The 13,457-nt window shown below is 41.2% G+C and overlaps 1 protein-coding gene across 3 annotated transcripts in view; it reads left to right on the top strand.

Moving 5' to 3' along the window:
- BRWD3 (bromodomain and WD repeat domain containing 3) overlaps window positions 1-13,457 on the top strand; it is a 49,382-nt gene that overhangs the window by 26,795 nt on the left and 9,130 nt on the right. For all 3 annotated transcript variants that reach the window (XM_085060668.1, XM_085060669.1, XM_085060670.1), the window contains 19 exons: window positions 327-497; window positions 2,020-2,203; window positions 2,656-2,749; window positions 3,344-3,493; window positions 4,988-5,064; window positions 5,673-5,850; window positions 6,586-6,702; window positions 7,153-7,260; window positions 8,308-8,432; window positions 8,638-8,720; window positions 9,110-9,221; window positions 9,660-9,721; window positions 9,806-9,961; window positions 10,660-10,780; window positions 11,286-11,411; window positions 11,495-11,576; window positions 12,131-12,187; window positions 12,522-12,662; window positions 12,881-13,033. In XM_085060668.1, coding sequence (XP_084916794.1) covers window positions 327-497; window positions 2,020-2,203; window positions 2,656-2,749; window positions 3,344-3,493; window positions 4,988-5,064; window positions 5,673-5,850; window positions 6,586-6,702; window positions 7,153-7,260; window positions 8,308-8,432; window positions 8,638-8,720; window positions 9,110-9,221; window positions 9,660-9,721; window positions 9,806-9,961; window positions 10,660-10,780; window positions 11,286-11,411; window positions 11,495-11,576; window positions 12,131-12,187; window positions 12,522-12,662; window positions 12,881-13,033 — 2,297 coding nt within the window. The remainder of the gene's footprint in view (window positions 1-326; window positions 498-2,019; window positions 2,204-2,655; window positions 2,750-3,343; window positions 3,494-4,987; window positions 5,065-5,672; window positions 5,851-6,585; window positions 6,703-7,152; window positions 7,261-8,307; window positions 8,433-8,637; window positions 8,721-9,109; window positions 9,222-9,659; window positions 9,722-9,805; window positions 9,962-10,659; window positions 10,781-11,285; window positions 11,412-11,494; window positions 11,577-12,130; window positions 12,188-12,521; window positions 12,663-12,880; window positions 13,034-13,457) is intronic.

The raw sequence follows: 13,457 nt of genomic DNA, 5'->3' as shown, positions 1-13,457 counted from the left end.
TTTCTCATAAACACAAACTTTTGCAAAATACTGATCCCCAAAAAAGACCTTCCATTCTTACCTGTGGAAGTGTAATTTCTTTCTGCTGTCTCTAAGTGTTTGTGTTTATGTTCTACATGTGGTCTGGAGTTTTAGGATTTTATTGTAACTTCTCTTTTAAACTTTGCCTCCATTTATTACATGAGAGCAGAAAGCCAGCTGGTGATCAGATGTTTTGCAGGGTAGACAAATAGTGGTGCAGAGTTACAAATGGGATTATTTTTGTGTTGTTTGGTAATACAGAAATCCATCATTTTATCACTATTTGTGGCTTTGTTCTTGTCAAGGTGATGGTGAAGTGGTTGAACAAGTCATCGGGCAGCAAACAAATGACCAGGATGAGAGTATCCTTGATGGAATGATCAGAGAGCTCCAGAGGGAACAAGATCTGAGGCTAATTAATGAAGGAGAAACTCTTCCAAACCCTCCACTCAATAGATCCCACTCTGTTAATGGAGGTCAGTGTCCCAACCTTATCTCCATCAGTTCCTTCCTTATCACAGCAAGGACTGATCAAAGTGCTAAAGGCAGGAATGAGACTGTTTCTTGGAGGCTGCTTTTCTCTCCTAGCACACTTTGTTAACCCCTGTGGAGCAGTTGGATGTTCTGTGGATTCCAACAGAGGAATTACAAATTTAAGCTGCAGCTGTGAGCACACAGTGGTCTAACTTGGGCTGTATCTGCTTGCCTGGAGCTGTTAGACTGGAATTATTCCTGTTATAAACCAGTTTCCTGAAAAATAAGCATGAAGTTCACTGTATTGTCTTGATATCAGTGCGGAGATACTTCATAACTGCAAAATGCCAGAATGAAAGCATATAATTAGGGGCTGTCAGTAGAATACAGTGTTGTGACAGACTAATGGCTTCCTGCTGCAGCGCAAGGCTGAGCATCAGTGCTAATAAAATAAACATGTTGCTCTGTCTTAGTGTTTCCTTAGAAAGCTTGAGATTATTCTCCTGGTAAGTGTTCTGCTACTGTGATTTTATTTCTAATACACAGAGTGATTAAAAATTGAAACCACACTCAATCAGATGTTAGCAGCTGAGTGAGTGCAGCTGATGGGAGGGAGCAGATGCCCAGGACTGTGCTGCAACTCAGCCTGAGTCTTGGGAGGATTCACAGCTGCTAATAAATCAATTCTAGGTTAAGTGACTGATTACATGTGTTTGAAGTAGATTTCCTGGCAAAGCTCATTAGGATTTGGATTTGGAGTTGCTTGTGTTTCAATTCAAGAAGGAATAAGAAAAATACCAGGGAAAAATGCTGAAAACACATTTTTGCTTTGATCTAAGTTGATATGTCAAAAAGGTTGCCTAAAAGGCAGCTTCAGCTTACACAGTCTTTTCTGCTGCTTAGGAGACATTGATGTGTTGTACAGCCCCAGTTCCCAGTTTTATTTGTCTGTCCCTGTAGTTGTGTTAAGGAATTTCCAGATATGAGTACTAAGGAAATTAAAGCAGTTCTCTTCTAGAACTTGCATTGATCACTGCTCATTTGAGTAAGTTAATTGGAGTGTATATAAAGTAGTTAAATAGATATTTTTATGTGGCTTTGCACAACTAAATGCAATATGTTGATGTGATTTACCATATTTAAGCCTATTGGAATTGTGTTGATGTGATAAATAAGGACAACAATGGCAGTGGTTCCATTATTCTCAACCTTGTTTATCAATCTTTGTGCCATCCTTAAGCTTTAAATTGTTGTTGGGATACAGGGAAGGAATTCTTCCCTGGGCGGGTGGGCAGGCCCTGGCACAGGGTGCCCAGAGAAGCTGTCGCTTCCCCTGGATCCCTGAAAGTGTCCAAGGCCAGGTTGGATGTGGCTTGGAGCAACCTGGGACAGTGGAAGGTATCCCTGCCCATGGCAGGGGTGGGACTGTTTGATCTCTAAGGTCTCTCCCAACCAGCCATCCTGTGCCTCCATGATTTCCTTGACGGTTCATGGAAGTGAAGAAGCTCTTTCTGTCTCCCCCAGCTCTCCGCAGCCCCGGTTTGGACGTTGCCTCCCCGCCCAACGTGGGGCTGCGCAGGAGTGGGCAGATCGAGGGCGTCCGGCAGATGCACCACAACGCTCCCCGCAGCCAGATGGCCACCGAGAGGGACCTCATGGCCTGGAGCAGGAGGGTGGTGGTCAATGAGCTCCCTCCAGGCATCAGCAAGTAAGAGGCTGAGTGGCACGAGAGATTCAGTTGTCTGATGTGTAATGATCCTTCCATGCTGTGAAATGATTTTTTGGCGACACATCGTCTTTGGGGCTTGGTTGGTTCTTTGGGTTGTTTGGGATATTAGGATCAGAGTGGAGAGTTGAGAATGGTAATTCCTTCTTTTCACAATTCAGTCTTTTTTTAGTACTTCAAATAACACACTTCGCTCAAGCTTTGTTTTGAAAAGTCTTGAAAATAATTTTAATACATTTGAAAATAATTATGGGTGCTCAGCTACTGAGTTTGCTTCCTTGTGATCCAAGAGTGAATGGATGGATGCTGTTAGGAGAGTTTGTGCACAGGTTTCTTACAGCAACACAACAAATATTTTAACGTGTATATTAATGAGGCTGTCAAGTTACATGATGGTTTAATGAATATAATGTGTGTTTCTTGTGTATAATTAGGGTCCAGGAAGAATGTCGAGCTGCCAAAGGTGAAATAGAAATTAGTTTATACACTGCTGACAAGAAGAGAAAGCCATCCCACACCTTGCAACGGGTGAGTTAATGCTCTGGAAGAGAGAACCTGGGTGGGAAGCAGTTCTGAACACTGAGCAACGAAAATAAGACCAACAGAAAACCCCAAACCAATTTTACTGAATTATTCAGAAAATCAATAGTCCTAATTGTTTCTCTGGCTCACTGTCTTCCTTCTGTAACTGATTTGGCTGTCTGCAATATCCAAATAGTGGTAAATTCTTATCCTTGAGGCTTCAGTGGTGGGAAGATGCTGGGAAAGGAAAAGAGCAGAGCCCTGGTGGCTTTTCAGTTTGACTTGTGGAAAATAGAGGTGCCAAACCTTTATAAGGGGCTGGATTTATCTTATGCAGAGACTGCAGAAACTTTATAGAAAAAAATAGTATTTTCAATAATTTCCTTTCCAAAGACTGCTAATTTATAAAGCAGGATTTCTACTGAACCAAAAACCCACACCTAAAACATCCACAATGTGTCAGCGATATTGTGTAATTCTACAATGATTTCCTCCTGGTCAGTTATAACTGGGGTGCAACACTCAGCCACTGTAACCAGGTACCTTTTAGCTGTGTAACTGGTGAGGAAGTTCCTGATCTATGTCTCTGTCCCCTGGCAGAGTGAGTTCCAGGTGGGCGGCGGGCGCTCCCTGCGCAGGAACCAGCGGAAGCGGCAGCACGCCTACCAGACCCGCTCCACCATCGAGCACAGCCAGCAGGGAGCCAGCCACAACCCCTGTGCCCACCGTGAATCTGACAGCTCCTCTGAGGTCTGAGCCTCCCCAGCAGCCTCCAACAGCTTCCCTGCTCCCAAATCCCAGAGCCTTTCAAGGCTCCACGTGCTGCTGTAGAGAGGAAATGCGTGCGGCCGAAGCTCAGCTGGAGCTGGAGCTGCCAGGACTGGGGGAGACAGTAAAAAGAGGTTTTTCAAAAGTATTCATGGCAAAAGGCAGTGTAAGGATAACATTGGCCTGTTCCAGGATGGGGATGGTCACCTCACTAACAGGGACAGGGACAGGGCAGAGGGATTTAACATATCCTTTGCCTCCATCTTCAGCAAGGGAGCAAGGGAGTCCCAGTGCTCTAAGCTGGAGGACCATGACTGAGAATGATCAACTCCCAGTCAACCCTGAACTTGTGTGGGATCTGCTGCTCTGCCTGGATCCCTACAAATCGATGGGGCCTGAGAGGATTCATCCAAGAATTCTCAAATTGCTGCTGATATTATCACAAAGCCTCTCTCGATGATTTTTGAGCAGCCTTGGGAATCCTGGGAGGTCATGGCAGTGACAGAACCTGAGGGAACAGCTGGAGCTGTGCCAAGGGAGGGTCAGGCTGGAGGTCAGGGAAAGGCTCTTCCCCCAGAAGGTGCTGAGGCACTGAACAGCTCCCCAGGGAATGGGCACAGCCTCAAGGCTGCCAGAGCTCCAGGAACATTTGGACAATGCTGCCAGGGATGCACAGGGTGGGATTGCTGGGTGTCTGTGCAGGGACAGGAGTTGGACTGATGATCCTTGTGGATCCCTTCCAACTGAGGATATTCTGTGATTCTCCACATGGGAAGAAACACTGAGGTCATTGAGTCTCTGGGATTTGTGGTGTTCCTGTGGCATATTGGTCTTGGAGAGTGAAGGATCATTTACCTAAATGCCAGGACTGTTCAAAGTTAGCTTAAAACAGCTCCTGTATTTTTGGAAACCTGAAACATTTTCAAGTAAATTTAACTGGGTTGTGTTAAACCACTTGCTATTTTGGGATTTCTTACAGCACATGGATTCTAGGTCAGGACTTTGATTTCATTTTCCAGTGCTTTGATTTCATCTACATCTGTAGACTGCTGTTGAAGGAGATTGAGTATTGATATTAATCATTGATTTTGGCAAGGGAAGAACTTAAAATATACCAAATTAAATATAACTTGTTCTGCTTAAGGAAGAGAGTGAACATGGTTGCTTTGTAAATGCATTGGAAGTACAGAACAGCTCAAAAAGCTGGGCTCTGGGCACTAAAATTTATTAATCAAACACTTAAATTTAAGAACTCATTCTATGGTTCTGATAGAATTAAAATTGTTTCTATAGGAGCTATATAAGGATATATTATAATATTAATTAAGATATAGAAAGAAATTGTGGATTCATTTGTTTAAAGCTAAACCAGCCCTTAAATACAAAGTATTCCTCAGGTGGCACAACTTGCTTGCAAACAAAAATGATAGATTTTACCCCTTGGCCCCAAAGTGAGTAGTTTTGTTTTCACTGCAGGAAGATGAGACTGTTGGCACAAGTGATGCATCCATGGATGATCCTGTGGCAGCCTGGCAGAGTGAAAGCAGTTCCAGGTACCTCCACTGGGCCCTGAATTGGTAACACTGGTTTATTACGGGATTTAAGTTGGACAGTTGATATTGAGATATTCAGACTTTATTTTGAAGACTGATTTTTTTTTTCCTCAGTTCTTCATGAAACATTTTATATTGTGATTCTTTTTTTTCTGGGTTTTTTTTTTCAAAGTCAAAAACAATTTTGAAAGATCATTTATAGGAAAATGTTGTCTTTAATTAAGAATTGCTTGAAAAAAATCAATGCCAGTTTGCCATATAAATCCTGTATGTGTATTACTTGATATTAAAGGAAGTGCTCTAGTTCTTTAAATTTTTCATCCATTTTTTGCTGCCAGTTCTTATGAAGTCAGTCTGTGAATCAGTGAGATGAGAATTTATATCAGGCACAGATGTAGTTTAACTGTGAGTTTGAAATTGATAAAAGAATTTAATGAAATCACAACTCAGAGGGCACTTAGTTTTCTTTTAAATTCACATGATAACAAGATATTGTGCTAATCCTGAGCAGAACCAGGAGAGCAGGTTGAATGTTTGGACTTTTCATTCCACTGTGGGAAAACTGAAGTTTTCTGTTCTCTTTCTTACAACTTTTTTATTATTTACAGTGATTCATCAAGTGAATATTCAGACTGGACAGCAGATGCTGGGATTAATCTGCAGCCTCCAAAGAGACAAACCAGGCAGGCAGCTCGGAAAATCTGTAGTAGTTCTGAAGATGAAAACATGAAGGGAACAAAAGGGCTGGAGCCAAAGCGAAGGAAGCTTAAACAGCCAAGGAAAAAGGTCAGCAAGTGTAATTCTTAGTGTCTTTTGTATTTTGTGAATGCAAATTTGTATTTTAGTAGTTGTTTTCAAAGTAAAATTGGTCACAAATGAGTGTAGAGTAAGAAAGAAATTCTAGAGAGCACAGTAATTGTGGTACCAGTGGTACCAAGTAATTTAGTTGTTTGTTTTACTGTGTTTCCGTGTTTCCCATAGGTGGTTCCCCATTACAAATGTTTTTTTTTCTCCCAGATTTATGCTCTTCACCACAGTCAGATTTACTCCAGGGTGGTTGTGTTGTAAAATTAGAATGGATCTGTATTGTATCAACATGGTCAGATTTCTTTTTCCTGGTATTTTTTAAAAAGATATTTTAAAAAATACCATTTCTTTACTTTTCATAGAACGACAGTCTGGTTTGGGTTGATGGGATTTTAAAGATCAGCTCATCCCACTGCCCCTGTCGTGGGCATTTTAATGATTTATAAATGTTTTAATTTTCAATTACATTTATAACAAACCTGTCTTATTCTCTGCTATTTAGTGGAGGTTTTGGGAAGATGACACTCCATAATTTGCTTTTTCTTGTATTTTATCTGCAGTAAGTGCTGCGTGATGAGTTTTCCATGTGTTCTGCCATAGTAATTAACTGTATTCTGAATATCGTATCGATTGCATTCTAAATTTAATGCAATATATTTAACTTATACATGTATTAACTGTATTAACTCCTGATGTATTAACTCCTGCATTTAGAAAGCCAGTGGGCTGCTGTCCCTGGAAGGAGAGCCCAGTGAGGAGTGGTTGGCCCCGCAGTGGATCCTGGACACCATTCCCCGCCGCTCGCCCTTCGTGCCACAGATGGGAGATGAGGTACTGCCCTCAGCAATGCCCTCATTCCCAGGGGAATCATCAGCTCAGCTTGCTTGGGACTGTTTTATCCAGCAGCATTTGTGCTCAGGGCAGGCTGAGTTTTGATAACTTTGTTAATTCCCAGGCCATTTGTTGTTTACAGATCCACATCTCTTTTTCTGCACAGGTAGTGTGGGAGCAGCAGGAAGAATTGGTTGTGCATCTCCACCTGCACATTTCTTAATAATCCCAAAGGAGTGCCAATTTGGAGGCTGATATAAATATTTTTAACTAGAAGGGTGTTTAGTGATGAAATAAATAAGTGTGTAGTATGTTCTGAAAGGGTTGAGACATGGCATAGAATGAACAGGAAGAGCACTATCCTCAGTACAATAATTTTCTCTATTTTGCTCTTTTCATGTTCTCTGTTTTGCTCTCTTAATTTTATCTTTTTTTTTTTTCTCTTTTAAGATCATCTACTTCAGGCAAGGCCATGAAGCTTATGTGAGGGCAGTGAGGAAAGCCAAAATTTACAGTATTAACATGCAAAAACAACCATGGAACAAAATGGAACTCAGGGTAAGTTCAACAAATACTTCAAAGAGCTGAATGTCTCTGTAATGTTAAACTGACATGAAAAACCAGCATGAAAAATGTAAAGAAAGCATTACTTTAAAATGTTAATATCAAAGTTTTAATTGCAAACATTAAAGTTAGTTTTTATTAACACCAAGTCTTTACATCTGTTCGCTTCCTGGTTTTGGACTCAATTCTCAGACGTCTCTTTCAACACAAAACATTTTTTCTTAGACACTGAATTCATTCAGAACCCAGCAGCACAGAGCTGTTTATGGTTCTCTCACCACTCTACAGTGACCTGAGCATTTGGGTTCTGTTTCTGGTTTTTAGTGCTGTGGTAAGAATTTGGAAATCATGGTGTAAACACCTAAATGTGTGCAGGAGCTCTCTTAATCACTGGATCTTGCTTTGAATGAGTTCCCAGTAATTAACCCACAGTGTTGCCAGATTTGTTTCTGCTTTATTTAGGTTTCATATCAAGAGAAGAGCCCATATATGTGCTCATATTCACTGAACCATACCAGTGGTTCTATTAATGAAAATAATTGCTTTACTGGGAAAATACCCAGTTACCAGTCCCAGGTATTCAGTGACTCCAGCTGTAATTTTCCAAGGCATCATCAGTTTGTGAGGAAAAGGAAATAGCTGTTCACTTAGGATGGGCTTTGACAGGACATGAACATAAAGGCTATTGTGGAATTTCCGTTTTCAGAGGAAGAATTTCCTTTTTTCCCCCTTTACAAGAGTGAGGGGCCCTGGGGTAGGTCAGGGAGAACCACTGGTGTGCTTAAAACTGGGTTTGTCCCTTAGAACCTTCTTAAATAATTTGTGGGAATCCTGTTCACAAAACTACCAAGGGAATGAGCTTCTTTTTGAGGTGACAGTGATTGATTTTAGTATTTGGAAAAGAAAAATTAATGGGTGAAATTACCTGTGCTGTAGAGTGGAAACATATTTGGGTTTTTTTAATATGTTTCACACTAGGAAATGAATGTTTTTATTGTTGGTGAGGTAAAATAATGCTGTTCCATGCTTGTTGCTAACTAGGAACAAGAATTTGTGAAGACTGTAGGAATTAAATATGAAGTTGGGCCTCCCACACTCTGCTGCTTGAAGCTTGCATTCCTGGATCCAATCACAGGCAAAATGACAGGAGAATCCTTTTCCATAAAGTAAGTCACCGGAATGCTGATGACATTCTTCAAGAGATTTCTTTGCAGTGTAGAAGCTTCTCTCTCCTCCTTTCTTATTTCCTGTGCAAGGCATGATGATGGCAGTAATTATTATCCCAAATGCATGGAATTTGAGGACTGTGTAGTTCATCTAGAGTTGTATTTCTGGGTAATAATAACTTTTTTTTGGTCTTATTTCCTGAAGGTACCACGATATGCCAGATGTTATTGATTTCCTTGTGCTGCATCAGTTTTATAATGAAGCCAAAGAAAGGAACTGGCAAATAGGTGAGTATTTTCTTCCCAATTCCATATGTTTTGCACCCTTTCTGCAGCTGTTTAATGGGATGCAGTGTCTTTATTACATGATGTAAAGGACTGTACATTGGAAACTTTTATTTGATGTTTGCTGCAATTCCTGTAGCAAAAAAAAAAAAGAGGAATGAGAGAAACTGTTCCAAGGGCTGAGATAGCAGGAGAATCTCCGGATCTATTGGGATCTGAGGCAGCTGTGAGTAATTCCCAGAGATGTGCAAGTCCTGCCCTGAGGGGAAGTAGTGCAAAATGTGAGGACTAAAGTAGGGCATTTATAAAAGATGGAGTTGATTCTCTAAAAGGAAATATTTAGCAATTACTGATGTTTTTTGTCTTGCTGAATGCAATGTTTGCCCTTCCAGGGGATAGATTTCGGAGTATAATTGATGATGCCTGGTGGTTTGGGACTGTGGAGAGTCAGCAGCCTTTCCAGGCAGAATATCCTGATAGTTCCTTCCAGTGCTACAGTGTCCAGTGAGTATTTGCATGTCCTGGGGCTCCCACACAACTCAGAGAACTTGAAAAACTAGGATCAAGAATCTCAAGAGCTAGGATTCCATTTGCCATTTCAATGCATACCCAGCCACTTCATTTACTTATTAAATTTAATATTTACTTACTGTACTTTTTATTTGTTACTTACTTTTTATTTATTTTAGAATATTCTGAATATTTACTTAATTTGAATATTTACTTCTTTAATTTTTGAATTTATTCCTCAATAAATAAGAACATTTCTGATGTAAACCACAGTGCAGTCACTGTCTAGGAGATAAAATAGAAAAACAGGGAATTGGAATGTCCCTAGGGCCAGGTCTTACTCCTAACAGGAGTGACCTTTGGGGTTAAATCTGGTAAAGAAAAGCTTTATATTCAGCTCTAACTTGTGCATTTGAATGTATTTTTTAATAGCTGGGACAACAATGAAAGAGAGAGGATGAGTCCATGGGACATGGAACCGATCCCAGAAGGAAGTAAGTGTGTGTTGCATTCCTGTTGCTGTACAAAGCAAAAGCTTTTGGGCCCTGGATTTACCCTGTGGAATTCTCCCTCTCCAGCTGCATATCCAGAGGAGGTTGGTGCTGGAGTTCCTGTGACCCCAGAGGAGCTGACAGCTCTTCTCTACAAACCCCAGGAAGGAGAATGGGGAGCTCATTCCAGAGATGAAGAATGTGAACGAGTCATCCGAGGGATTGAGCAGCTTCTTTCCCTTGGTATGTCTGGAGAGAAAAGCAGGAAGAATTAAGAATATCAGGGTGACACAGGACTGAAGAGTAGATGGGATGGAGTGCAGGGACTTGATGTGGAGTATTTGAAACGTGCTCAACTAAATTACTGAAAAGAGCCTTTTAAATTTCATATTCCAATTTCCAAGCTGTATTTCCTTTTTTTTTTCCTGTGGCTTCACCTGATTTCTTTCAATGGGGCTTCCCAGTGGGTCATATCTAAATGTGAAAGAGCAAAACAGTGAATTAAACCCCTCAAAACCAACCAAAAAGTCCTCACTAAACATCCTCACCTACAAATTCCTTGTAACTGGTTTGTCACCATTTAATTGCACGCTGTGATTTAAATTCTGCTTCTGTTTACACCCTGGACATGTCTTGTTCTTCCTTCATGTTGCTTGTTGTAGTATTCCTGTTGTAAGTGCATATGCCACGTTCCTTTCAGTCAGATTTGGCTGCTGGCACACAAATCTCAGATGTGATACTTGAACAAAAAGTGCTTTTTCAAGAGTAGGAGCAGATGGTAGGAGAGGAAGAACCCTGCCCTGTGGGTAATGGCATTTTCAGCTGTAGATCTGTGCTGCTTTTGCTGAATTCTTAGAAAGAAAACCCAGAAACCATTAAAAAGAATCTTGGTATAACATCCCTTGGAGGCTTCTAAATTATTGTGGTCTTTTGTCTTGCAGACATTTCTAATCCCTTTGCTGTTCCAGTGGACCTTAGTGCCTATCCCATGTATTGCACTGTCGTTGCTTATCCAACTGACCTCACCACGATCAGGAGGAGGCTTGAAAACAGGTTTTACAGGTGAGTTTGGGTTTGTAGCTGATATTTATTTCAGCCCCATGGAAGACAGTGTGGAGCTGAATGCTGAGTAAAGTCCCTGCAGCAACTGCAGAAGATCACATTGATCTTGGGCAAGGGGAGTTTTCCTGAATAATAAATTCTTCTGGCCACGTTGTTAAGGCAAAAGCTGCCATAGCTGGATCTGGAGTGTTGGTTTAACACCTGCAGCCTTGCTCTGTGTGGAGGCAGAGCATATTTGCTTTGTTTTCATCCCTTCTGCCTTTGAACAGGGGCTTGGCTTGTGTTGCAGTTGCCAGAAGTGGGCTGAATATTCCTGGAAACTGGAAATCTCAGTTTTCCCAGTTAATTTGGGAATAAATAATATCTTGCTCTTTTTTCACCTCTGTTTCTGCTTGATCTGAATTCCCAATTCCATTTTTTCACCAAAGAACCATACTGAATGTGGAAGAAAAATAACATACACCTTCCTCCCCATCCCATTCCTTTAATTCTGTGTGTTTTTCAGGAGAATCTCTGCCCTGATGTGGGAGGTAAGATACATTGAACACAATGCCAGGACTTTCAACGAGCCAGACAGCCCCATAGTCAAAGCAGCCAAAATTGTGACAGACGTCCTGCTCCGCTTCATTGGGTGAGTTTGGACCTCACAGACCCCACAGCTCCAATTCCTGAGATCCTTCATTGTGTGCCTTGGTTTTTGTCATTGTCCTCCAGAGATCAGAGCTGTACTGATATCTTAGAAATCTACAACAAGGTGAAAGCAGAAGATCTGAGCAGTACTGATGAGGAAGAGGAGGTAAGATCATTTCCTTTCCTTTTAAAATTCAGCACATGAAAGAAATTTTAATTTTTGTTGTCTTTATTTTACGGGTAATTGCACTGAGTTTTGGAGATGAGGCTGTTTAGCTCACCTGGGACAATAAGCTCCCTGAAGTAACTCAAAATGATTCGTGGAACTGCCTGTCTTTAATCTTCTCTCAGTACATGATGTTTTGTTGGAAGGATGACTAATGAGGGAGCTGAGAAGTGGAGCTGTTACTCAATCAGAAGGACAACAGCTCTCCATTGTCAGCAAGGCAGCAGAGCTGCTTTTCTTATGCAATTGTGTGTCATTTCCCATCAGTTGATCCCTGGAATGAAATGTCAGGTAGAATCCAAGGTAGATATCACTGCCTTGAGCTCCTTCTCTCTCCTTCCTCCTTCTCCCCTTCAGTTCAGTTTGAAATGTGCTGCAGTTCCTGTTGCCAAGTACCCTTTGGGGGTTGTTGTTGGCTGGTTTTTAACCCTTTTTGTCCATGGCTGAGGGTGCATCCAGACCTGCCTGTGTGTGATCATTCCCTTTGCCTTTAGGTGGCAGAAGTAGATGTGGATTCAGATGCTCCAGGCACTTCCTCTGGGAAAAGACGAGTGAGTAAAATTTCTGCTTTGGTCATTTTTGTTAAAATTTGATTTAAAAAAAAAAGTATCTCCAGCAGTCAAATTTTGTTACAGCTAATAAGAATAGCAAGGCTGGAGCTGAAATATTGCAGCTTCTCATGGGTTTGAATGTTATATATGACCAGAAAAGGCAAATTTCTCCAATTTGCATGTTGCTGTGCCATCAGCTCTGCTTTAATCTTCCTGGATTTCTGTTTTTGACTGGGGAGATCTGCTTTGAATCAGAACACTGAGAAATTAATAGGAACTTCAAGTGAACAATGTGAATATTCTGATGCATTCTGAAGTACCTGTTTGCCTGCAGGTGAGACGAAGAGTGAAGAGGCAGCCCATGAAAGCCAGTGCTGATGCTTGGAAGGAGCAGTGCCAGCAGCTCTTGAACCTGATTTATGAACGAGAGGACTCAGAGCCTTTCAGGCAGCCTGTGGATCTCTTCTCTTACCCTGTAAGTGCAGCTTCCACATCCAAACTTGTTCCTTCTTTGGCAGAAAATCCATGCTGGGCATGGCTCTGTCCTCTCCCTTTATGAGCTGATGTTTTCAGGGAATTATCTGCAACAGCTCTCAAAGTAAAATAATGACTGGAGCCACTGGATGAACACTGAGGTGATCTTCCTGCTGTTGGATTTGAGAGCTTTGAGTTTTCTCTTGTGTGTTGTCACAGGATTATCGAGATATTGTAGACACTCCCATGGACTTCAGCACTGTGAAAGAAACCTTGGAAGCAGGAAACTACACCAGTCCCTTGGAATTCTACAAAGATATTCGTCTAATATTCTGCAACTCTAAAGCTTACACTCCTAATAAAAAGTCTCGTGTAAGTAATAAATTTTAAAGCCTTTTTTTTACTAAGACCTTGGCCCTACATGAATGAAACACATGAAATAGGGTCTGAGGAGCAAAGCACTGCTTGGTGTAATAAAAATAACCAGGATACATCAATTCTGTGGTTATAAACTTGCTTTGTTCTGCTCTCCCAGATCACTTCTAGCATTCATTTTCATCTGGGACGATGGCCACTGTTGCAGCTGTTCCTTGAAATATTTGTGACAGAAAACTGCTCACCAGTTGTTTTTATTTTTTTCAATATATTGTCCCTGTAAACAAGGTTATCAGCTTGATAACTGCACATACTGTGGATGAGGCTACACAGAGGCAAGGCCTAGAAAGAGGACAGGAAAGTGGTTTAAAGATTTTGACATCTGGTTTACAGAAATTAGGAATGAGGACATTTTGAGTTG

Source organism: Lichenostomus cassidix, chromosome 4A, assembly GCF_008360975.1.
Source record: "Lichenostomus cassidix isolate B80296 chromosome 4A, HeHo_3.0, whole genome shotgun sequence".
NCBI lineage: Eukaryota > Metazoa > Chordata > Aves > Passeriformes > Meliphagidae > Lichenostomus > Lichenostomus cassidix.
Note: the sequence above shows the minus strand (reverse complement) of the source record. Positions and strands in the feature narration are given on the sequence as shown.